The 24,446-nt window shown below is 47.4% G+C and overlaps 1 protein-coding gene across 5 annotated transcripts in view; it reads left to right on the top strand.

Annotated features, from left to right (window-relative positions):
• Positions 1–24,446, top strand: part of IBTK (inhibitor of Bruton tyrosine kinase) — a 325,853-nt gene that overhangs the window by 219,932 nt on the left and 81,475 nt on the right. For all 5 annotated transcript variants that reach the window (XR_010176005.1, XM_063916884.1, XM_063916885.1 and 2 more), the window contains 3 exons: positions 14,271–14,434; positions 16,008–16,100; positions 16,762–16,908. Coding sequence is in view for 4 of the 5 variants with exons in the window: in XM_063916884.1 (XP_063772954.1) it covers positions 14,271–14,434; positions 16,008–16,100; positions 16,762–16,908 (404 nt within the window). In the remaining variant the exon portion in view is untranslated. The remainder of the gene's footprint in view (positions 1–14,270; positions 14,435–16,007; positions 16,101–16,761; positions 16,909–24,446) is intronic.

Below are 24,446 nucleotides of genomic sequence, written 5' to 3'. Positions count from 1 at the left end.
TGCCAGGTTGTCAGAAAAACCGGGAGAAGAGCCCGCCGGAAAGTGGGCGGGGCCTATTCTCCTCAGCACACAGCGCCATTTTCCTACACAGCTCCGCTGCTAGGAAGGCTCCCAGGCTCTCCCCTGCACTGCACTACAGAAACAGGGTTAAAACAGAGAGGGGGGGCATTTTGTGTGGCGATATTATAATATATTAAGATGCTATAAGGGAAAACACTTATTATAAGGTTGTCCCTGTATAATTATAGCGTTTTGGTGTGTGCTGACAAACTCTCCCTCTGTCTCCCCAAAGGGCTAGTGGGGTCCTGTCCTCTATCAGAGCATTCCCTGTGTGTGTGCTGTGTGTCGGTACGTGTGTGTCGACATGTATGAGGACGATGTTGGTGTGGAGGCGGAGAAATTGCCTGTAATGGTGATGTCACCCCCTAGGGAGTCGGCACCGGAATGGATGGCTTATTTATGGAATTACGTGATAATGTCAACACGCTGCACGACATGAGACGGCCGGCAAACCAATTAGTACCTGTCCAGGCGTCTCAAACACCGTCAGGGGCTTTAAAACGGCCATTACCTCAGTCGGTCGACACAGACACGGACACTGACTCCAGTGTCGACGGTGAAGAAACAGACGTATTTTCCAGTAGGGCCACACGTTACATGATAAGGGCAATGAAGGAGGTGTTACATATTTCTGATACTACAAGTACCACAAAAAAGGGTATTATGTGGGGTGTGAAAAAACTACCTGTAGTTTCTCTAACGTCCTAGTGGATGCTGGGGACTCCGAAAGGACCATGGGGAATAGCGGCTCCGCAGGAGACTGGGCACAAAGTAAAAGCTTTAGGACTAGCTGGTGTGCACTGGCTCCTCCCCCTATGACCCTCCTCCAAGCCTCAGTTAGATTTTGTGCCCGAACGAGAAGGGTGCAATCTAGGTGGCTCTCCTGAGCTGCTTAGAGTAAAAGTTTAAATAGGTTTTTTATTTTCAGTGAGACCTGCTGGCAACAGGCTCACTGCATCGAGGGACTTAGGGGAGAGAAACGAACTCACCTGCGTGCAGAGTGGATTGGGTTTCTTAGGCTACTGGACATTAGCTCCAGAGGGACGATCACAGGCCCAGCCATGGATGGGTCCCGGAGCCGCGCCGCCGGCCCCCTTACAGATGCTGAAGCAAGAAGAGGTCCATAAATCGGCGGCAGAAGACTTTCCTGTCTTCATAAGGTAGCGCACAGCACTGCAGCTGTGCGCCATTGCTCTCAGCACACTTCACACTCCGGTCACTGAGGGTGCAGGACGCTGGGGGGGGGCGTCCTGGGAAGCAATGAATTTACCTTAGTTGGCGAAAAATACATCACATATAGCTCCTGGGCTATATGGATGTATTTAACCCCTGCCAGTTTTCCAGAAAAAAGCGGGAGAAGAGCCCGCCGTGAAGGGGGCGGGGCCTATCTCCTCAGCACACAGCGCCATTTTTCCCACACAGCTCCGCTGGTAGGAAGGCTCCCAGAATCTCCCCTGCATCCTGCAACTACAGAAACAGGGTAAAAAAGAGAGGGGGGCACTTATTTGGCAAAATAACAGATATAAGCAGCTATAAGGGATAGACACTTATTGTAAGGTTGTCCCTATACATATATAGCGCTCTGGTGTGTGCTGGCAAACTCTCCCTCTGTCTCCCCAAAGGGCTAAGTGGGTCCTGTCCTCTATCAGAGCATTCCCTGTGTGTGTGCTGGGTGTCGGTACGTGTGTGTCGACATGTATGAGGAGGAAAATGATGTGGAGGCTGAGCAATTGCCTATAATGGTGATGTCACCCCCTAGGGAGTCGACACCTGAATGGATGGCCGTAATTAAGGAATTACGTGACAGTGTCGGCACGTTACAGAAAACTGTTGACGACATGAGACAGCCGGCAGCTCAGTTAGTGCCTGTCCAGGCGTCTCAAACACCGTCAGGGGCTATTAAACGCCCATTACCTCAGTGGGTCGACACGGACCCAGACACAGACACTGACTCCAGTGTCGACGGTGAAGAAACAAACGTATTTTCCAGTAGGGCCACACGTTACATGATCACGGCAAAGAAGGAGGTTTTGCACATCTCTGATACTGCAAGTACCACAAAAAGGGGTATTATGTGGGGTGTGAAAAAACTACCCGTAGTTTTTCCTGAATCAGATGAATTGAATGAAGTGTGTGATGAAGCGTGGGTTACCCCCGACAGAAAACTGCTAATTTCTAAAAAATTATTGGCACTATATCCCTTCCCACCAGAGGTTAGGGCTCGTTGGGAAACACCCCCTAGGGTGGATAAGGCGCTCACACGCTTATCAAAACAAGTGGCGTTACCGTCTCCAGAAACGGCCGCCCTTAAGGAGCCAGCAGATAGGAGGCTGGAAAATATCCTTAAAAGTATATACACACATACTGGTGTTATACTGCGACCAGCAATCGCCTCAGCCTGGATGTGCAGTGCTGGGGTGGCTTGGTCGGATTCCCTGACTGAAAATATTGATACCCTGGACAGGGACAATATATTATTGACTATAGAGCATTTAAAGGATGCATTCCTATATATGCGAGATGCACAGAGAGACATTTGCACTCTGGCATCAAGAGTAAGTGCGATGTCCATTTCTGCCAGAAGAGGATTATGGACGCGACAGTGGTCAGGGGATGCGGATTCCAAACGGCATATGGAAGTATTGCCGTATAAAGGGGAGGAGTTATTTGGGGGCGGTCTATCGGACCTGGTGGCCACGGCAACGGCTGGGAAATCCACCTTTTTACCCCAAGTCACCTCGCAGCAGAAAAAGATACCGCCTTTTCAGGCTCAGTCCTTTCGTCCCCATAAGGGCAAGCGGGCAAAAGGCCACTCATATCTGCCCCGGGGCAGAGGAAGGGGAAAAAGACTACAACAGACAGCTTCTTCCCACGACCAGAAGCCCTCCCCCGCTTCTGCCAAGTCCTCAGCATGACGCTGGGGCCTTACAAGCGGACTCAGGCACGGTGGGGGCCCGTCTCAAGAATTTCAGCGCGCAGTGGGCTCACTCGCAAGTGGACCCCTGGATCCTGCAGGTAGTATCTCAGGGGTACAAATTGGAATTCGAGACGTCTCCCCCTCGCCGGTTCTTGAAGTCTGCTTTACCAACGTCTACCCCCGACAGGGAGGCGGTATTGGAAGCCATTCACAAGCTGTATTCCCAGCAAGTGATAATCAAGGTACCCCTCCTACAACAGGGAAAGGGGTATTACTCCACGCTGTTTGTGGTACCGAAGCCGGACGGCTCGGTGAGACCCATTTTAAATCTGAAAACCTTGAACACTTACATAAAAAGGTTCAAGTTCAAGATGGAGTCACTCAGAGCTGTGATAGCGAACCTGGAAGAAGGGGACTACATGGTGTCTCTGGACATCAAGGATGCTTACCTCCATGTCCCAATTTGCCCTTCTCACCAAGGGTACCTCAGGTTTGTGGTACAGAACTGTCACTATCAGTTTCAGACGCTGCCGTTTGGATTGTCCACGGCACCCCGGGTCTTTACCAAGGTAATGGCCGAAATGATGATTCTTCTTCGAAGAAAAGGCGTCTTAATTATCCCTTACTTGGACGATCTCCTGATAAGGGCACGGTCCAGAGAACAGTTAGAGGTCGGAGTAGCACTATCGCAAATAGTACTACGACAGCACGGATGGATTCTAAATATTCCAAAATCGCAGCTGATTCCGACGACACGTCTGCTGTTCCTAGGGATGATTCTGGACACAGTACAGAAAAAGGTGTTTCTCCCGGAAGAGAAAGCCAGGGAGTTATCCGACCTAGTTAGGAAACTCCTAAGACCAGGCCAGGTATCAGTGCACAAGGGTCCTGGGAAAGATGGTGGCTTCTTACGAAGCAATTCCATTCGGCAGATTCCACGCAAGAACATTTCAGTTGGATCTGCTAGACAAATGGTCCGGATCGCATCTTCAAATGCATCAGCGGATAACCCTGTCTCCAAGGACAAGGGTGTCTCTCCTGTGGTGGTTACAGAGTGCTCATCTCCTAGAGGGCCGCAGATTCGGCATTCAGGATTGGGTCCTGGTGACCACGGATGCCAGCCTGAGAGGCTGGGGAGCAGTCACACAGGGAAAAAATTTCCAGGGCTTGTGGTCAAGCATGGAAACGTCACTTCACATAAATATCCTGGAACTAAGGGCCATTTACAATGCCCTAAGTCAGGCAAGGCCTCTGCTTCAGGGTCAGCCAGTATTGATCCAGTCGGACAACATCACGGCAGTCGCCCACGTAAACAGACAGGGCGGCACAAGAAGCAGGAGAGCAATGACGGAAGTGGCAAGGATTCTTCGCTGGGCGGAAAATCATGTGATAGCACTGTCAGCAGTGTTCATTCCGGGAGTGGACAACTGGGAAGCAGACTTCCTCAGCAGACACGATCTTCACCCGGGGGAGTGGGGACTTTACCCGGAAGTCTTCCACATGATTGTAAACCGTTGGGAAAAACCAAAGGTGGACATGATGGCGTCTCGCCTCAACAAAAAACTGGACAGATATTGTTCCAGGTCAAGGGACCCTCAGGCAATAGCTGTGGACGCTCTGGTAACACCGTGGGTGTACCGGTCAGTGTATGTGTTCCCTCCTCTTCCTCTCATACCAAAAGTACTGAGAATCATAAGAAGGAGAGGAGTAAAGACTATACTCGTGGCTCCGGATTGGCCAAGAAGGACTTGGTACCCGGAAATTCAAGAGATGCTCACGGAAGACCCGTGGCCTCTACCTCTAAGATAGGACCTGCTCCAGCAGGGACCATGTCTGTTCCAAGACTTACCGCGGCTGCGTTTGACGGCATGGCGGTTGAACGCCGGATCCTGAAGGAAAAAGGCATTCCGGATGAAGTCATCCCTACCCTGATCAAAGCCAGGAAGGAGGTAACCGTACAACATTATCACCGTATTTGGCGTAAATATGTTGCGTGGTGCGAGGCCAGGAAGGCCCCTACGGAGGAATTTCAACTGGGCCGATTCCTGCATTTCCTGCAAACAGGACTGTCTATGGGCCTCAAATTAGGGTCCATTAAGGTTCAAATTTCGGCCCTGTCGATATTCTTCCAAAAAGAACTAGCTTCTGTACCTGAAGTTCAGACGTTTGTCAAGGGAGTACTGCATATACAGCCTCCTTTTGTGCCTCCAGTGGCACCTTGGGATCTCAATGTAGTGTTGGGATTCCTAAAATCACATTGGTTTGAACCACTCACCACTGTGGACTTGAAGTATCTCACTTGGAAAGTGGTAATGCTGTTAGCCCTGGCTTCAGCCAGGCGTGTATCAGAATTGGCGGCTTTATCCTATAAAAGCCCTTACCTAATTTTTCATACGGACAGGGCAGAATTGAGGACTCGTCCTCAATTTCTCCCTAAGGTGGTTTCAGCATTTCATTTAAACCAACCTATCGTGGTGCCTGCGGCTACTAGGGACTTGGAGGATTCCAAGTTGCTGGACGTAGTCAGGGCCCTGAAAATATATATATATATTTCCAGGACGGCTGGAGTCAGAAAATCTGACTCGCTGTTTATCCTGTATGCACCCAACAAGCTGGGTGCTCCTGCTTCTAAGCAGACGATTGCTCGTTGGATTTGTAGTACAATTCAGCTTGCACATTCTGTGGCAGGCCTGCCACAGCCAAAATCTATAAAAGCCCATTCCACACGGAAAGTGGGCTCATCTTGGGCGGCTGCCCGAGGGGTCTCGGCTTTACAACTTTGCCGAGCAGCTACTTGGTCAGGGGCAAACACGTTTGCTAAATTCTACAAATTTGATACCCTGGCTGAGGAGGACCTGGAGTTCTCTCATTCGGTGCTGCAGAGTCATCCGCACTCTCCCGCCCGTTTGGGAGCTTTGGTATAATCCCCATGGTCCTTTCGGAGTCCCCAGCATCCACTAGGACGTTAGAGAAAATAAGAATTTACTTACCGATAATTCTATTTCTCATAGTCCGTAGTGGATGCTGGGCGCCCATCCCAAGTGCGGATTGTCTGCATTACTTGTACATAGTTATTGTTACAAAAATCGGGTTATTGTTGTTGTGAGCCATCTTTTCAGAGGCTCCTTCTGTTATCATGCTGTTAACTGGGTTCAGATCACAAGTTGTACGGTGTGATTGGTGTGGCTGGTAATGAGTCTTACCCGGGATTCAAAATCCTTCCTTATTGTGTACGCTCGTCCGGGCACAGTATCCTAACTGAGGCTTGGAGGAGGGTCATAGGGGGAGGAGCCAGTGCACACCAGCTAGTCCTAAAGCTTTTACTTTGTGCCCAGTCTCCTGCGGAGCCGCTATTCCCCATGGTCCTTTCGGAGTCCCCAGCATCCACTACGGACTATGAGAAATAGAATTATCGGTAAGTAAATTCTTATTTTTTCCTATATCAGATGAATTAAAAATTGCTAATATGTAAGAAATTATTGGCGTTAGACCCTTTCCCGCCAGAAGTTAGGGCGCGTTGGGAAACACCCCCTAGGGTGGATAAGGCATTCACACGCTTATCAAAACAAGTGGCGTTACCGTCTCCAGATACGGCCGCCCTCAAGGAACTAGCTGATAGGAGGCTGGAAAATATCCTAAAAAGTATATACACACATACTGGTGTTATACTGCGACCAGCGATCGCCTCAGCCTGGATGTGCAGTGCTGGGGTGGCTTGGTCGGTTTCCCTGACTGAAAATATTGATACCCTTGACAGGGACAGTATTTTATTGACTATAGAGCATTTAAATGTCCATTTCTGCCAGAAGATGTTTATGGACACGACAGTGGTCAGGTGATGCGGATTCCAAACGGCACATGGAAGTATTGCCGTATAAAGGGGAGGAGTTATTTGGGGTAGGTCTATCGGACCTGGTGGCCACGGCAACAGCTGGAAAATCCACCTTTTTACCCCAAGTCACCTCTCAGCAGAAAAAGACACCGTCTTTTCAGCCTCAGTCCTTTCGTCCCCATAAGGGCAAGCGGGCAAAAGGCCAGTCATATCTGCCCAGGGGTAGAGGAAAGGAAAAAAGACTGCAGCAGGCAGCCCCTTCCCAGGAACAGAAGCCCTCCACCGCTTCTGCCAAGTCCTCAGCATGACGCTGGGGCCTTACAAGCGGACTCAGGTGCGGTGGGGGGTCGTCTCAAGAGCTTCAGCGCGCAGTGGGCTCACTCGCAAGTGGACCCCTGGATCCTACAGGTAGTATCTCAGGGGTACAGATTGGAATTCGAGACGTCGCCTCCTCGCAGGTTCCTGAAGTCTGCTTTACCAACGTCTCCCTCCGACAGGGAGGCAGTATTGGAAGCAATTCACCAGCAGGTGATAATCAAAGTACCCCTCCTACAACAAGGAAAGGGGTATTATTCCACACTATTTGTGGTACCGAAGCCAGACGGCTCGGTGAGACCTATTCTAAATCTGAAATCTTTGAACACTTACATACAAAGGTTCAAATCAAGATGGAGTCACTCAGAGCAGTGATAGCGAACCTGGAAGAGGGGACTATATGGTGTCCTTGGACATCAAGGATGCTTACCTCCATGTCCCAATTTGCCCTTCTCACCAAGGGTACCTCAGGTTCGTGGTACTGAACTGTCACGATCAGTTCAGACGCTGCCGTTTGGATTGTCCACGGCACCCCGGGTCTTTACCAAGGTAAGGGCCGAAATGATGATTCTTCTTCGAAGAAAAGACGTCTTAATTATCCCTTACTTGGGCGATCTCCTGATAAGGGCAAAGTCCAGGGAACAGTTGGAGGTCGGAGTAGCAGTACTGCTACAACAGCACGGGTGGATTCTAAATATTCCAAAATCGCAGCTGATCCCGACGACACGTCTGCTGTTCCTAGGGATGATTCTGGACACAGTCCAGAAAAAGGTGTTTCTCCCTGAGGAGAAAGCCAGGGAGTTATCCGAGCTAGTCAGGAACCTCCTAAAACCAGGAAAAGTGTCAGTGCATCATTGCACAAGGGTCCTGGGAAAAATGGTGGCTTCTTACGAAGCGATTCCATTCGGCAGATTTCACGCAAGAACTTTTCAGTGGGATCTGCTGGAAAAATGGTCCGGATCGCATCTTCAGATGCATCAGCGGATAACCCTGTCTCCAAGGACAAGGGTGTCTCTTCTGTGGTGGCTGCAGAGTGCTCATCTACTAGAGGGCCGCAGATTCGGCATTCAGGACTGGGTCCTGGTGACCACGGATGCCAGCCTGAGAGGCTGGGGAGCAGTCACACAGGGAAAAAATTTCCAGGGAGTGTGGTCAAGTCTGGAAACTTCTCTCCACATAAATATACTGGAGCTAAGGGCAATTTACAATGCTCTAAGCTTAGCAAGACCTCTGCTTCAAGGTCAGCCGGTATTGATCCAGTCGGACAACATCACGGCAGTCGCCCACGTAAACAGACAGGGCGGCACAAGAAGCAGGAGGGCAATGGCAGAAACTGCAAGGATTCTTCGCTGGGCGGAAAATCATGTGATAGCAGTGTTCATTCCGGGAGTGGACAACTGGGAAGCAGACTTCCTCAGCAGGCACGACCTCCACCCGGGAGAGTGGGGACTTCATTTGGAAGTCTTCCACATGATTGTGAACCGTTGGGAAAGACCAAAGGTGAACATGATGGCGTCCCGCCTGAACAAAAAACTGGACAGGTATTGCGCCAGGTCAAGAGACCCTCAGGCAATAGCTGTGGACGTTCTGGTAACACCGTGGGTGTACCAGTCGGTGTATGTGTTCCCTCCTCTGCTTCTCATACCCAAGGCACTGAGAATTATAAGACGTAGAGGAGTAAGAACTATACTCGTGGCTCCGGATTGGCCAAGAAGGACTTGGTACCCGGAACTTCAAGAGATGCTCACAGAGGACCCATGGCCTCTGCCGCTAAGAAGGGACTTGCTTCAGCAAGTACCATGTCTGTTCCAAGACTTACCGCGGCTGCGTTTGACGGCATGGCGGTTGAACGCCGGATCCTAAGGGAAAAAGGCATTCCGGAAGAGGTCATCCCTACCCTGGTCAAAGCCAGGAAGGAGGTGACCGCACAACATTATCACCACAGGTGGCGAAAATATGTTGCGTGGTGTGAGGCCAGGAAGGCCCCCACGAAGAAATTTCAACTCGGTCGATTCCTGCATTTCCTGCAAACAGGAGTGTCTATGGGCCTAAAATTGGGGTCCATTAAGGTTCAAATTTCGGCCCTGTCGTTTTTCTTCTAGAAAGAATTGGCTTCAGTTCCTGAAGTCCAGACGTTTGTCAAGGGAGTACTGCATATACAACCCCCTTTTGTGCCTCCAGTGGCACCGTGGGATCTCAACGTAGTTCTGGGATTCCTCAAATCACATTGGTTTGAACCGCTCAAATCTGTGGATTTGAAATATCTCACAAAAGCCCATATCTCTTTTTCCATTCGGACAGGGCAGAACTGCGGACTCGTCCCCAGTTTTTCCCTAAGGTGGTGTCAGCGTTTCACCTGAACCAGCCTATTGTGGTACCTGCAGCTAATAGGGACTTGGAGGACTCCAAGTTGCTAGATGTTGTCAGGGCCCTGAAAATATATGTTTCCAGGACGGCTGGAGTCAGGAAAACTGACTCGCTGTTTATCCTGTATGCACCCAACAAACTGGGTGCTCCTGCTTCTAAGCAGATGATTGCTCGTTGGATTTGTAGTACAATTCAGCTTGCACATTCTGTGGCAGGCCTGCCACAGCCAAAATCTGTAAATGCCCATTCCACAAGGAAGGTGGGCTCATCTTGGGCGACTGCCCAAGGGGTCTCGGCTTTACAACTTTGCCGAGCTGCTACTTGGTCAGGGGCAAACACGTTTGCAAAATTCTACAAATTTGATACCCTGGCTGAGGAGGACCTGGAGTTCTCTCATTCGGTGTTGCAGAGTCATCCGCACTCTCCCGCCCGTTTGGGAGCTTTGGTATAATCCCCATGGTCCTTACGGAGTCCCCAGCATCCACTTAGGACGTCAGAGAAAATAAGAATTTACTTACCGATAATTCTATTTCTCGTAGTCCGTAGTGGATGCTGGGCGCCCATCCCAAGTGCGGATTGTCTGCAATACTTGTACATAGTTATTGTTACAAAAATCGGGTTATTATTGTTGTGAGCCATCTTTTCAGAGGCTCCGCTGTTATCATGCTGTTAACTGGGTTCAGATCACAGGTTGTACAGTGTGATTGGTGTGGCTGGTATGAGTCTTACCCGGGATTCAAGATCCTTCCTTATTGTGTACGCTCGTCCGGGCACAGTATCCTAACTGAGGCTTGGAGGAGGGTCATGGGGGGAGGAGCCAGTGCACACCACCTGATCCTAAAGCTTTTACTTTTGTGCCCTGTCTCCTGCGGAGCCGCTATTCCCCATGGTCCTTACGGAGTCCCCAGCATCCACTACGGACTACGAGAAATAGAATTATCGGTAAGTAAATTCTTATTTTTACTGTGCATTGATATATCTATATACATAGCTTTACTCAGTAATAGTATTGCTAGTCTAGTGCAGTTTTATTATTTGTCATAATTCCTGCATTGTACATGTGACTGTGTGTGTGTGTGCATATAGCTGCTGGGTGATCTCTACTCCATGTATCTCACTCCTACTGCTATCTCTATATTCTGTAACCTGAAGGGGCTCCGTGCGTCAGGGTTATTAGATAATATAGGTATTTCACAGGATATAAGTATTTTGTATTTTTCTCTGTGTTTTTTAGTCACATTTTACCTCAGAAATCCTCTGTTTGTGCTGTCACACTGCACGGGGGGTTTGTGTTAGGTATTATATTTGCTGACATTGTACTGTGTCGCCCGTGGTTTACGCTTTCATATCATGTCAGTTACAGGGGTCGATGGGCCTGGGGCTGATTCCACCGTGCGCGGTTGTGATGTCCCAGATGCATTTAAGGATAACATGGCTGCGAAAGGTTCAGGTTTTGGGGGTTTTGTACCCCACAGTCAGAGTGTAACAATGGGGGCACATAAGGGCCCGCCTTGGGCTGCCTTTTCTAATTTACTGACTACGCTGGTAACTAGACTTGCGCCCCCTATGGGACCTCCTGTGCCCTATCAGCCACTTTGGACGCTTGGGTACGGGAAGTCATCACTCACGGATACGCTATATCCTTCAAGACACGTCCCCTTCCTCGCTGTTGCCTGGCTGACATCCCTTCGGATCAGGTGAAGGCAAAAACTCTCTGTTTAGTGGTACAATCCCTCCTGGACACCAGAGTGGTAGTGCCGGTGCCTCTGGCTCAGAGGGGCAGGTGGTATTATTCAATGATGTTCCTAGTTCCCAAACCGAATGGTTCCTCCCAGCCCATTCTCAACCTCAAATCTTTGAACAAGTTTGTGAGGGTCTCCAAGTTTCGTATGGAGACCCTTCACTCTATTATCCTGGCTTTGGAATCTGGGGACTATATGGTATCCTTGGATATACAGGATGTTTACCTGCATATCCATATTGCCATGTCACATCAGCAATACCTGCGGTTTGCTATTGGCAATCTCCATTGCCAATTAGGGGCCTTACCGTTTGGTCAGACCACGGCTCCGCAAATTTTCACCAAGGTCATGGCAGTTATGACGGCTTCACTCCGCTGTCGGGGCATCCGGATCCTGCCGTATATGGACGATCTGCTGATCCTGGCCAATTCTCCAGAAGTTCTCCTCCGTCATTTGGATCTGGACTGGAAGAAATCATCCCTGGTCCCTGCCCAGAGCATGGTGCATCTGGGAGCGTTGTTGGACACACACAACCAGAGGTTGTTTTTGACACAGGAGAAAGTCCTGAAGCTTCAGGACAAGATACGTTGCTTCCTTTCTCGTCTGCGTGTGTCGATACACTCGGCGATGCAAGTACTAGGCCTCATGGTGTCGGCTTTCGACATGGTGGAGTATGCTCAATTTCATTCCCGCCCTCTGGAGAAACTGATTCTTGCCAAGTGGGACGGCCTGCCTCATCGGATCAGGTCTCAAATGTTCTCCTAGTCTCCGGAGGTCCGTCTGTCACTGACCTGGTGGCTGCAGGACCAACGATTGAGCAGGGGTCATCCCTTCTGGATCTCCAACTGGGTTCTTCTAACGACGGATGCCAGTCTGAGGGGTTGGGGCGCGGTGTTGGAGCAGCACTCTCTTGAGGGTCGGTGAACCAGGGAGGAGTCTCTCCTCCCGATAAACATTCTAGAATTGCGGGCAGTGTTCAATGCTCTGAAACTGGCCCGGCTTCTGGTACTGAACAAGCCTGTTCAAGTACAGTCAGACAAAACCATCACGGTGGCGTTCATAAATCATCAAGGCGACACTCGAAGCCGCATGGCAATGATGGAAGTGCCATAGATTCTTCAGTGGGCGGAACGCCATCTGCCAGCCATATCGGCAGTGTTCATTCCGGGGGTCCTCTATTGGGAAGCGGCAATTCCATGGAACTTGCGGCTGCCATACGTGTTCCCTCCATTGTCACTCTTGCCCAGAGTAGTGAGGAAGTTCAAGCAAGAAGGAGGAATCCTTCTTCTAATAGCTCCAGAGTGGCCCAGACGGCATTGGTTCTCAGACCTACAGGGTCTCTCGCTAGAGCGTCCTCTTCTGCTTCCGCAATGACCAGACCTCCTCGTTCAGGGCCCTTGTGTTTACCAGGATTTGGCCCGACTGGCTTTGACGGCATGGCTCTTGAAGCTTCCGTACTGAAGGCCAAAGGATTTTCTAAGGCGGTCATTGAAACTATGTTGAAGGCCCGTAAGCCTGCTTGGATTTACCATAGGGTCTGGAATTCTTACTTTGCTTGGTGCGCATCTAACAATCATGACGTTTACAAGTTTAGTACGGCCAAACTTTTGGCCTTCCTACAACAGGGCCTGGACTTGGGCTTTCGGCTGGCCTCCCTCAAGGTTTATATTTCTGCCTCGTCGGTATGGTTTCAGAGAAAAATTGCGACTCTGCCGGATGTTCATACATTCACTCAGGGTGTTTTACGGATTCAACCGCCCTATGTCCCACCTGTGGCTCCCTGGGATTTGTCGGTGGTTCTGGAGGCTTTGCAGGAGTCTCCGTTTGAACCTCTTGAATCTGCGGACCTTCCCTCAAGGTCTTGTTTCTGCTGGCTATTGCCTCTGCTAGACGGGTATCAGATTTGGGTGCCTTGTCTTGTAGGTCCCCCTATCTGATTTTTCACCGTGACCGGGCGGTTCTTCGAACGCGACCTGGTTATCTACCTAAGGTGGTGTCTTCTTTCCACCTTAACCATGAGATTGTGGTTCCGGCCTTTGTCTCTCCGGATTTATCCTCCAAAGAGCAGTCTTTGGATGTGGTATGGGCTCTCCGAATCTATGTGAAGAGGACAGCCTCCGTTAGGAAGTCTGATTCTCTCTTTGTACTGTTTGGTTTTCACAAACTTGGCTGGCCTGCTAACAAGCAGACCTTGGCCAGATGGATTAGAATGGTGATTGCACATGCTTATGTACAGGCTGGCCTTCCAGCTCCTGCTACTATCAAAGCCCATTCTACTCGGTCTGTTGGACCTTCTTGGGCAGCCCGCAGTGGTGCGACCCTTGAACAATAGTGCAAGGCGGCTACGTGGTCCTCAGTGAACACGTTCATAAGGTTCTATGCCTTCGATACTTCCCTCTCCGAGGATGCCTCCTTTGGACGCCGGGTTCTTGTGCCCGCTACACTGCGTCCCCTCCCATGAGGAACTGCTTTAGGACATCCCCGATGTTATCCCTTTGGAACCCCAGTGTACCCCGCTGCAGAAAAGGAGATTTATGGTAAGAACTTACCTTTGTTAAATCTCTTTCTGCGAGGTACACTGGATTCCACAGGGCGCCCACCCTGACGCACTTAGCTTCTTTGGGTTGGTATGACATTAGCCGCTGATACCTTCTCCTGTCGTGAGAATGTGGTATCTGTGGCTACTAACTATTGTCGTCTCTCTTACCTGCTACTGCATTGGACTGGTTAACAAAACTGACCTCCAGTTCCTGGAAGCGGGGATATAGAGGAGGCGGCGCTGAGCATCTTGGAAACAGTCAAAGCTTTTAGCCTGTTGGTGCCTCGGATCAAGATCCTACTCTACACCCCAATGTTATTCCCTGTGGATTCCAGTGTACCTCCCAGAAAGAGATTTAACAAGGGTAAGTTCTTACCATAAATCTCATTTTGTTTAGTATTCTGTAAATAAACCTCTGTAGTAAACCTCAGTATTATTATTTAGTTGTATTGAGAAATATAATTGTTGAGTAATTCCTTTTTTCTTTTTATTCGACAGGTAAAAAATAAAATTTGTGATGCAAGTGTCATCTCCTCGCCACCTCCAGCAAATAGATCTACTGTTAAAAAGATGTCAAAAGTAACAGTTTCCTCTCCAAAAGCTATCCCCAGCCCCGGGACTGCTCCAGCCATTTCTCCTAACTGGGTTGCTGTATCTTTCAGGTGCGTATTATAATAATAATAAAAATAATTGTATTTACTTATAGCGCTCTTTCCCATAGGATTCATAGACAACAAAAACATAGCACATGGTACAAAGAACGACACAGAAATACGCCCCACCCCCTTCCCCCGGAGAGTAGGCATAATACATGGTTGGTGCAGTTATTTTGGGTAATAAATTCCATGGGTTGTATATACCACCCACAAAAGGTATCAGGAGAAGCAGTCGTGTTGGGCGCACTGTGTAGGATGGAATAGGTCAAGCCTAAAAAAGAACTCTAGAAATAGGATGCCAACATAACCATATTATCTATGTATCTTTCATCCCTTCCACGAGAGTACCAGGCGGGTGCAGCCATGTTGGATTCACTGCAAACGGTACATTGTGTAAGATCAGCAATACAAGTACCCAAGATATACAGTATATGGAAACAACTGACACATGTAGTATGATATACCCTGTATGAATAGGTCAACTTGTAGTACTTCCTGTCCATGGAGGTGTAGAAACAGTAGAGGTATAGCATACAGTGGGGGTTACAGGAAGAAAATATAAGGCAAGAGCGAAACACAGAGGCATAACGGCAGTACTTAAACAACGGTGAGGGCAGCATAAAAGTCAGAGTCCAAATTATAACAATAGGAGGCGATGTGGTGAGGAAGAAGTTAAAACCTATTAAAATAGAATAACCAGTAGCAGCCCAGTGGAAGAAGCTGCTGGCCCAAAGTCATTTTGATCCCACCACCACACCTCGGCATCCTGTGCTGCCAGCTGCAGCTGGTGGTCCTCACCCCTGCGCTGTGGGTCCGCCGATGTCTGGGTAGGTGAAGCAGCCAATTAGGGTAGTGGGTGGCAGGATGGTAGGCCTCAGTCTTTCTTGCATGTGCAGTCAAACTCATAGCAGCCGGGCAAGATTACTTCACATCCCTTTAAATTGGGAAAACATCCAGTCATAAACAACACTGGGTATTAACATATAGACAAGGATTTATATAATTTTAAGCTCTCTTTTTTTTAAGCAACCAATTTTCTGGTGCCTTTTATCACAAAGTCACTCCATCTGTATATGCTTGTTCAATAGTGGATGTACTTTTTGTTTGGAACAGCCATTGCTATCCTAAAATGCATTTGTCTTCAGATACCAAATATGAGATTCAGACAATATTATGCCAAAAGGAATTTACTTTGTTGAGGCAGTATTTTCTGATAGGAAAGCACTTTTGCAGATAATTTCAGAATTAATTTGTTATTCTGAAATATCACTTTATGTATTGAGATGAAATCTGCATTATCTTAAATTTGCTACCAAATAGCTTTTGAATCAGTTTATGTGTCAGCATGGTATTCATTAGAAATATTCTCTTTTGCAAGAGTAATAGGGTATATGTACTTGATGTTACACTTGGGACTACACAAAGTAAAGTACGGTTGGTATGGTTGCATGGATTTTGTTCTTTCCCGATAGTACAGTATATAGATTTAGATTGCAGTGGCAAGTCTTCCATTACTGAATAGAAGCAGGGCATTGACTTTGCTTGATAACGTATAATTTTTTTTTCCTTTGTCATACAGCCCCATTAGTCCTCCAACTGTGGATCTCAGAACAATCATGGAATTAGAAGAAAGTGTACAGAAATGTGGAGCTACGCCTAAGCTGAGTGCTGGGTTAGTGTCTGGACTGTGGTATGAATAAAACTTTGCTACGTCTTGTCCCATGTCACACACCTTATATAAAGAGATTTCTTCGTCACTGTGGTGAGCAGGGCACCAGTGGTGAGAGCTAATGCTGTCCGAAGAATTTCAAGAACCAAAGTTGCAAGAACTTACATATGTCTTTATTTTTGGCCTTAAATGTAACCTTTATGTTCAACTGCAAACAGCTTTCCATCTACTGAACATCTCATTCAAATTTGGAAGTTAAATCTGGAGGTAACATTAGATGTCCCAGTTCTAAAGTACTGTAACTTACAGTATTTTAGCTGTAGAGATCTTAGGAATAATTTTACAATTGCAAGCTTTGATAAGAGAATCCTTGCAAAATATGTGGCTGTCATTTATGGCACTAATGGCATAATGCCACTTCTGGTAAAGTCCTGAAGCATCACAGTCAACTTCCCTAAAACCAATTTTCTAGTGTTCTAGAGTAGTTTGCTTAAGACCCAAGTAAATAATCATGCACATCTTAGAAGAGAAAACTTGCTTCATAAGGAGCAAAAATGGTGATCTGCTGACAGAGCTCTAATATAAGCTGTTACTATTTGTTTGTGATTATATAGCCAAAGTATTATGGTTGTACATATTTAATGCCACAATCATTATTTTACAGAGGACAGAAGTCAGCAGTTCTTGGTACAAAGCTTTCTCAGAAGCAGAGGAAAATGATGGCAATGTCCTTTAAGGAGAGTAATGTCAGTGGAGAATCTCCCACAAATAAGGGTTCTACAGCTACAAATAAGAATACACCAAAGTCCTGGTACGCTAACCGCCAAAGGAAAGGTTTGGAGATTGGAGCTCCTGGTTGGTGGCAGCTATTTTGTCATTTGGCTTTGTCGTATTTCACAACTTGACAAAATACTGTACATCCGTTTGAAAGTTTACATGTTTTTATGTGAATGTCTTAAGCCGCCTACATACCATGCAATACAGGCTAATGGCCGATATTACCTATATTGTGGATGGAGGCATGAACCTCCGATATAGTCAATATTGCCCCTGCCTACACAGTCTTTTTCCTTGCGAAGCCAATCCCGAGGGGCCACACATCGCATCGCAAGGTGTTTCCTCATGGTGCGATATGCACTGTGCTTTCTACTGATATGAAGTATATAGTCCATATCAGATATATTGTACCGTGTGTAAGCCCTTTTAGTTGTCATAATCCATGCATGTACCTGATCATACTTTTTTGATTTTTCAGAGATTTTTACTGGGTATGTCTATCTAGAATTCATTGCTTTCATTTCTTACTGTAGAATCAGTTTTTCTAGTTTTCATTTCAGACATGTAATATGCTATCCTGTGATTTGCCCTTTAATGCATAGAGGCTACTGCAGTCGACAGTTGTTTGTAAGTCATTATGTCTTATAGAAACTCTCTTTCTCCTACGTCCTAGAGGATACTGGGGTCCACATTAGAAACATAGGGGGTCATTCCGAGTTGTTCGTTCGTTATATTTTTCTCGCAACGGAGCGATAAGTCGCTAATGCGCATGCACAATGTCCGCAGTGCGACTGCGCCAAGTAAATTTGCTATGCAGTTAGGTAATTTACTCACGGCATTACAAGGTTTTTTCTTCGTTCTGGTGATCGTAATGTGATTGACAGGAAGTGATTGAACCTTAATTCCTTGTAAGAATATTCACATGCCTATCCCAAGCATGTTTAAACTGCTCCACAGTCTTAGCCTCTACCACCTCTGATGGGAGGCTATTCCACTTATCCACTACCCTTTCTGTGAAATAATTTTTCCTTAAATTTCCCCTGAACCTGCCTCCCTCCAGTTTCAGTGTATGTCCTCGAGTTCTAATACTTCTCTTCCTTTGAAAAATGTTTCCCTCCTGAACTTTGTTAAAACCTTTGGTATATTTGAAAGTTTCTATTATGTCTCCCCTTTCCCTTCTCTCCTCCATACTATATATGTTAAGATCTTTTAGCCTTTCCGGGTAAGTTTTGTGATGTAGGCCATGCACCATTTTAGTTGCCCTTCTTTGTACACTCTCTCTAATGTATTTATATCCTTCTGGAGATATGGTCTCCAGAACTGGACACAGTATTCCAGATGAGGCCGCACCAATGACCTATACAGTGGCATTATTACTTCTCTTTTCCTGCTACTGATTCCTCTCCCTATGCAACCAAGCAATTGCTTTGTTGCATTGCTTTCCTGCCTTTAAGTCACTTGAAATAGTGACTCCTAAATCCCTTTCCTCCTCAGTAGTTTCCATTATAGTACCCTTGATACTATATTTAGCCTTTGGGTTTTTGAGACCCAAGTGCATGATTTTGCATTTTTTAGCATTAAACTGTAGTTGCCATGTTCTTGACCATTTTTCAAGCCTAGCTAGGTCATCAATCATTTGTTTTACCCCTCCTGGTGTGTCTACCCTGTTGCATATCTTTGTATCATCTGCAAAAAGGCATACTTTCCCTTCAATACCATTTGCAATGTCACCAACAAAGATATTAAAGAGAACTGGTCCGAGTACAGATCCCTGGGGTACTCCACTGGTAACATTTCCCTCCATAGATTGCACTCCATTTACTACAACTGTCTGTTTCCTATCCTGCAACCAGGTTCTTATCCATTTAACTATTCTATAATCCACCCCCACACTTTCAAGTTTATTTAGCAGTCTGCGATGTGGGACAGTGTCAAATGCCTTACTAAAGTCTAGATATGCTACATCTACAGCTCCCCCTTGATCTGTTATTTTCATCACAGAGTCAAAAAAGTCAATAAAATTTGTTTGGCATGATCTCCCACCAGTAAATCCATGCTGTTTTGGATCCTGTAAGTTGTTTGATTTAAGTTATTCCACAACTCTTTCTTTTAGTAGTTTTTCCATTACTTTCCCTACTACTGATGTAAGGCTTACTGGTCTGTAGTTACTTGCTTCTTCCTTGCTTCCACTTTTGTACTATGGAACTACATTTGCTCTTTTCCAGTCCTCTGGAATGGCACCTGTATTTAGTGACTGGTTAAATAATTCTGTTAATGGTGCCACCAGCACATCTTTTAGCTCTTTTAGTATCCGTGGGTGTATCCCATCTGGCCCCATTGATTTATCCACTTTTAGTTTTGAAAGTTCAGTTAGGACCTTCTCCTCTGTAAATGTACTTTCATCTACCTTATTTTTATGAATGTCCTTGCAACATAACTGTGGCCCCTTCCCTTCTCCTTCTGTAGTAAATACTGAGCAAAAATAATTATTTAGGTGATCTGCTATTGCCTTGTCTCCCTCCACCAAATTCTCACTCTCTGTCTTAAGTCTTATTATTCCTCCATTTGATTTTCTCCTTTCATTTATATACTTAAAACAAGTTTTGCCCCCTTTATCTACCGACTGGGCCATTGTCTCCTCAGCTTCTGCCTTTGCACGTCTGATCACTTTCTTAGCATCCTTCCGTCTGTCAAGTTACACCTCTTTGTCATTATTATTTTGAGTCTGTTTGTATTTCCTAAAAGCCATCTTTTTTGCTTTCACACTAGTTGATACTTCTTTTGTGAACCACATTGGCTTCCTTTTCCTGGTGCTTTTCCTAACCCTTTTGATACAAAGGTCTGTTGCCCTTAGTGTTGCACTTTTCAGTTTTTCCCATCTCTCCTGTACTCCTTCCAAGTTCCTCCAGTCCGCCAATGAATCACTTAAACATCTCCCCATTTTTGCAAAGTCAGCATTTCTAAAATCCAACACCTTTGTTTTTGTGTGACAGGAGTTGGATCCTGTCTTTATACTAAACCATACTGCTTGATGATCACTGGATCCCAGGTGCTCACCCACATATATGTCTGATATCCTGTCACCATTTGTAAGAATCAAATCTAATATTGAGTCTTTGCGAGTAGGCTCCCTCACCAATTGCTTGAGAGATGCTCTCTGTAAGGAATTTAGAAATTTGCCACTTGTAGCTGAACTTGCAAAGGACCTCTCCCAATTTACATCAGGTAAATTAAAGTCTCCCATGAATATAACTTCTCCCTTTAAAGCCATTTTAGAGATGTCCAATTTAGTACCATGGGGTGTAGACAGGTCCACTAGGAGCCTTGGGCACTTTAAGAAATCAATAGTGTGCACTGGCTCCTCCCTCTATGCCACTCCTACCAGACTCAGTTTAGAAAATGTGCCCGGAGGAGCCGGTCACGCTTACGGAAGATCTTGAAGAGTTTTCTGCATTTATTTTCTGTTTGTTGTTTTCAGGCAGGTCTGATTGGCACCAGACTGCCTGCTTCGTATCCGCTGACAGGACACTGAGCTCCTGAGGGAGTCATTCGCAAGCCCCACCACGGCGAGCGTACCCTCCCACAGCACGCCGCCACCCCTAACAGAGCCAGAAGATAGAAGAGTGGTGAGTACAGCGCCGGTGTCCCGGTTAGCGGGTTGCCGAAGGGAATGGCGGCACAAGGGTAGGAGCGCAGCTCTGAGTGCAGGCTGCGCACCAGGGGGCTCAGAGGATGGACACAGACGTGTGTCCTGCTGTGAGGGGCGCACTGAGCCACCAATGCATACCCACACTGGCTATCATACCTAACAAGAGTTTTAACCCTCTGTTAGGCATAAAAATTACCTCAGGCCAGTATAAAAAAGCGGGAAGCCGAGCGCCATTAAGGGGGCGGAGCGGATCCAGCAGCTCACCAGCGCCATTTTCCCTCTGCAGCTTACACTGACAGGAATCACTGGGAAGAGCAGCTCCTCCACAAAGACTCCACGTCTCCTCAATGGTACCATGGGGTCTTAGAAGGGGGGGTGGAGTATTGTAGTATACTAAGCCCTATTAAGGGACTTAGTGTGGCGACCCACCTAAGTTTTACTTGGCTACAAGGGAGCTGTGTGGCTGACTCCAATTTCTGTGTCTCTCTGATGGCTCTGTGTGGGTTAAACTGTGTTTCTCTTACGTTCTAGAGGATGCTGGGGTCCACATTAGTACCATGGGGTATAGACGGGTCTACTAGGAGCCACTGACACTTTAAGAGTTTGAGAGTGTGGGCTGGCTCCTCCCTCTATGCCCCTCCTAACAGACTCAGTTTAGAAAATGTGCCCGGAGGAGCCGGTCACAGCTAGGGGAGCTCCATAGGAGTTTTTAGTTTTATTATTTTTAATAGAGTTTAGGCACAGGGAGGCTGCTGGCAACAGCCTCCCTGCTTCGAGGGACTAAGGGGGGGGAGTAGTTTCCACCCTTCAGGGTCTGAGCCACTATCTCCGCTGACAGGACACTGAGCTCATGAGGGGATCGAACGTTCCCCGCCACAGGTGATCGCTCACCCCAGCAGCATGCCACCACCCCTTTACAGAGCCAGAAGATCAGTGGCGAGTTAGTCACCGGCTCCCCTGACAAGCAGGGAGCCGGTGTGAAGATGGCGGCAACAGGGTATAGGAGGCACAGTACTAACTGCGCTCCGGGGCTCAGCGGTACATAGTGCGGCGCTGTGAGGGGCGCCCTGAGCCAGCGCCTACACCCTACACTGACCACCAAGCCTGTCAGGGTCCCAGGATTGCTGCAAGCACTTTTCCTCAGGCCAGTATAATCTTCAGGGGCTATACTATGTCCTACTATTGCCTGTGCACGGATTTCCAAAGCTATAGTAAAGTGGTCAGGCACGTTACTTGAGGATTTGGCTACAATGGATAAAAGTGACGTTGAATTGGTTTTTACGTAACATTCAGGATTCTGCAGGATTTATGATGGAATCCATGAAAGGTCAGGCTCTCTTTCGGGAAGCGTTGGATGCATGGATTTCCATGTCTAAAGCGGGTAGGTCACCTTTTCTTCCCTCAGCTGCACCTGCTACGGGCTGCTAAAACAAGAAAGACCGAGCCGTCCAACACCTTCTTTAGAGGAGGTTGGCCAAAATCCAGGAAACCTGCTGCGGCGGGTTTCCCGGAATAGAAGCCTGCTTCAGGTACGACAAAGTCCTCAGCATGACGGTGGACAGCGCGGCCTGGAGGTGGGGCCGGTGGGGGCGAGACTTAGGCATTTCAGCCACGTCTGGGTGTCGTCCGGCCTGGATCCCTGGGTGCATGATATTGTGTCCCAAGGGTACAGGCTGGAGTTCAAGATCTGCCTCCTCACCGATTCTTCAAATTAGGCTTGCCAGCTTTGCTGGCAGACAGGGCTATCCTACAGGAAGCCATCCAGAAGTTGGTGGAGTCACAGGTCATTGTACCAGTTCCACCCCATTTGCAAAACAAAGGTTACTATTCAAACCTTTTTCGTGGTACCGAAACCGGATGGTTTGGTCAGGCCCATTTTAAACTTAAAATCGCTAAACCCCTTTCTGAGAGAGCTCAAGTTCAAAATGGAGTCTCTGAGGGCGGTGATATCAGGTCTGGAGGAGGGGGAATTCCTGGTATCCCTGGATATCAAGGATGCGTACCTTCACATTCCGATTTGGCCGCCACATCAAGCTTTTCTCGGATTCGCACTGTTAGACAGTCTTTTTCGGTTCCAAGTCCTGCAATTCGGCCTCTCCACAGCACCAAGGGTGTTCACCAAGGTGATGGCTGAGATGATGGTTCTCCTCCGCAGACAGGGGTGAACATAATTCCATATCTGGACGATCTGCTGATAAAGGCGTCTTCCAAAGAGAAGCTGTTACGGTCCATTGTTCTCACGTCCCATCCACTCAGGGAACACGGTTGGATCCTGAATCTTCCAAAGTCACATTTGGAGCCGACCAGGAGGTTGTCCTTTCTGGGAATGATCCTCGACACAGAGGTGCAGAGGGTGATTCTTCCGGAGGAGAAAGCGTTGGTGATACAAACAAATGGTGCGGGATGTCCTGAAGCCTACCCGGGTGTCGGTTCATCAGTGCATTCGCCTTCTGGCGAAGATGGTGGCCTCTTACAAGGGTCTGCAGTACGGGAGGTTTCATGCTCGACCCTTCCAACTGGATCTCCTGGACAAGTGGTCGGGATCTCATCTACACATGCACCAGATAATACGTCTGTCGCCAAAGGCCAGGATTTCACTCCTCTGGTGGCTGCAACTCCCTCACCTTCTGGAGGGCCGCAGTTTCGGGATTCAGGACTGGATCCTTCTAACCACGGATGCAAGTCTTAGGGGCTGGGGCGCAGTCACTCAAGGGGAGACCTTCCAAGGAAGGTGAGAACTTATATATATACAGTTGTGGAATAATCTCAAACTGTATATATCTGGCGCTATATATAATATAATAAATTTGCCGGCTGGTAATCAGTATAAAAATCATGATATTGGAGCTGCTGAGCAAAACAGCTGGCTAGGCTGAAAAACAGATTGAGACACAAATAAAGAAAAATGCTCTGCGCTCCAGAAATCACTTAAAATTGATTAATTGATCAATTCAATGCAGTCTAGCAAGGGAATGATTGACTCAATGAAGCTTGACTTTTTGAAAAGAAAATATTTTATCAGACAATTAATAATGCACAAGGACACATAAGACAGACAATAAATATATGTAACAGTTTAAAAAGTCAGAGGTTTCTACCTCTTGCATAAGTAAACAGAAACACTGTATCTATATTTGTAAACGTGCTGTTTAAAACAGCGTACAATGTATCTAAAGTGCAGAATAGATATCTTGAGAGAGAAGCTCTCTACAGGGAGTGTCAATTGATTCTAACACTGGCGTCCCAGTGTAATATCATATGAGATGTCCACAGAAGGCTCCACAATAACTGATATATAATTAATAGAGGCAAAACAAACAATAATAATTACCCCCGTGCTGGTTCCTGGAATTTACTACAGGGTCCTGTATGCAATTGCACGATGTGGATATAGAGATTTTGGTTGATGCCTCAGTAATAGTTGAAAAGCAAACTCGCTGATGTGTTAGAACCTCCGTCCGAGCAGCCGTCAATTGACCATAAGATGGTAACGTATTAGGAACTTCCCAGCAAAGAACGTGATCTATTTAGCTGGCGGTGGCAATTTGGAACGGCAAAGCCGCTGATGGCTGGTGCTGTAATGGTCTCACGGCGGAGATCCGTTCGTGTCCGGCTAGCCGCGGCGGTATCCAGGTGTAAAGGTGCCGTAAATAGCTGGAGTACCTTTACCTCACAGCAGAGGTATGGTTCCTGGAGATCAATTGGCTGCAGTGTGGACAAAGGACGGAGTGCCGAGACCGAGATGGTAGGGAGCCTGTCTGTGAAGTAACAAATGTCCACTGAACTGAACTCGTAGAAAGGGGCGTCAACGCGTTTCGTCTCCTAGCAACGGAGACTTCCTCAAGTCGAAACCAAAATCTCTATATCCACCTCGTGCTATTGCATACAGGACCCTGTAGTAAATTCCAGGAACCAGCACGGGG

This window comes from Pseudophryne corroboree, chromosome 4, assembly GCF_028390025.1.
Source record: "Pseudophryne corroboree isolate aPseCor3 chromosome 4, aPseCor3.hap2, whole genome shotgun sequence".
Taxonomy (NCBI): Eukaryota; Metazoa; Chordata; class Amphibia; order Anura; family Myobatrachidae; genus Pseudophryne; species Pseudophryne corroboree.
This window is presented reverse-complemented; position numbering and strand designations above follow the sequence as displayed.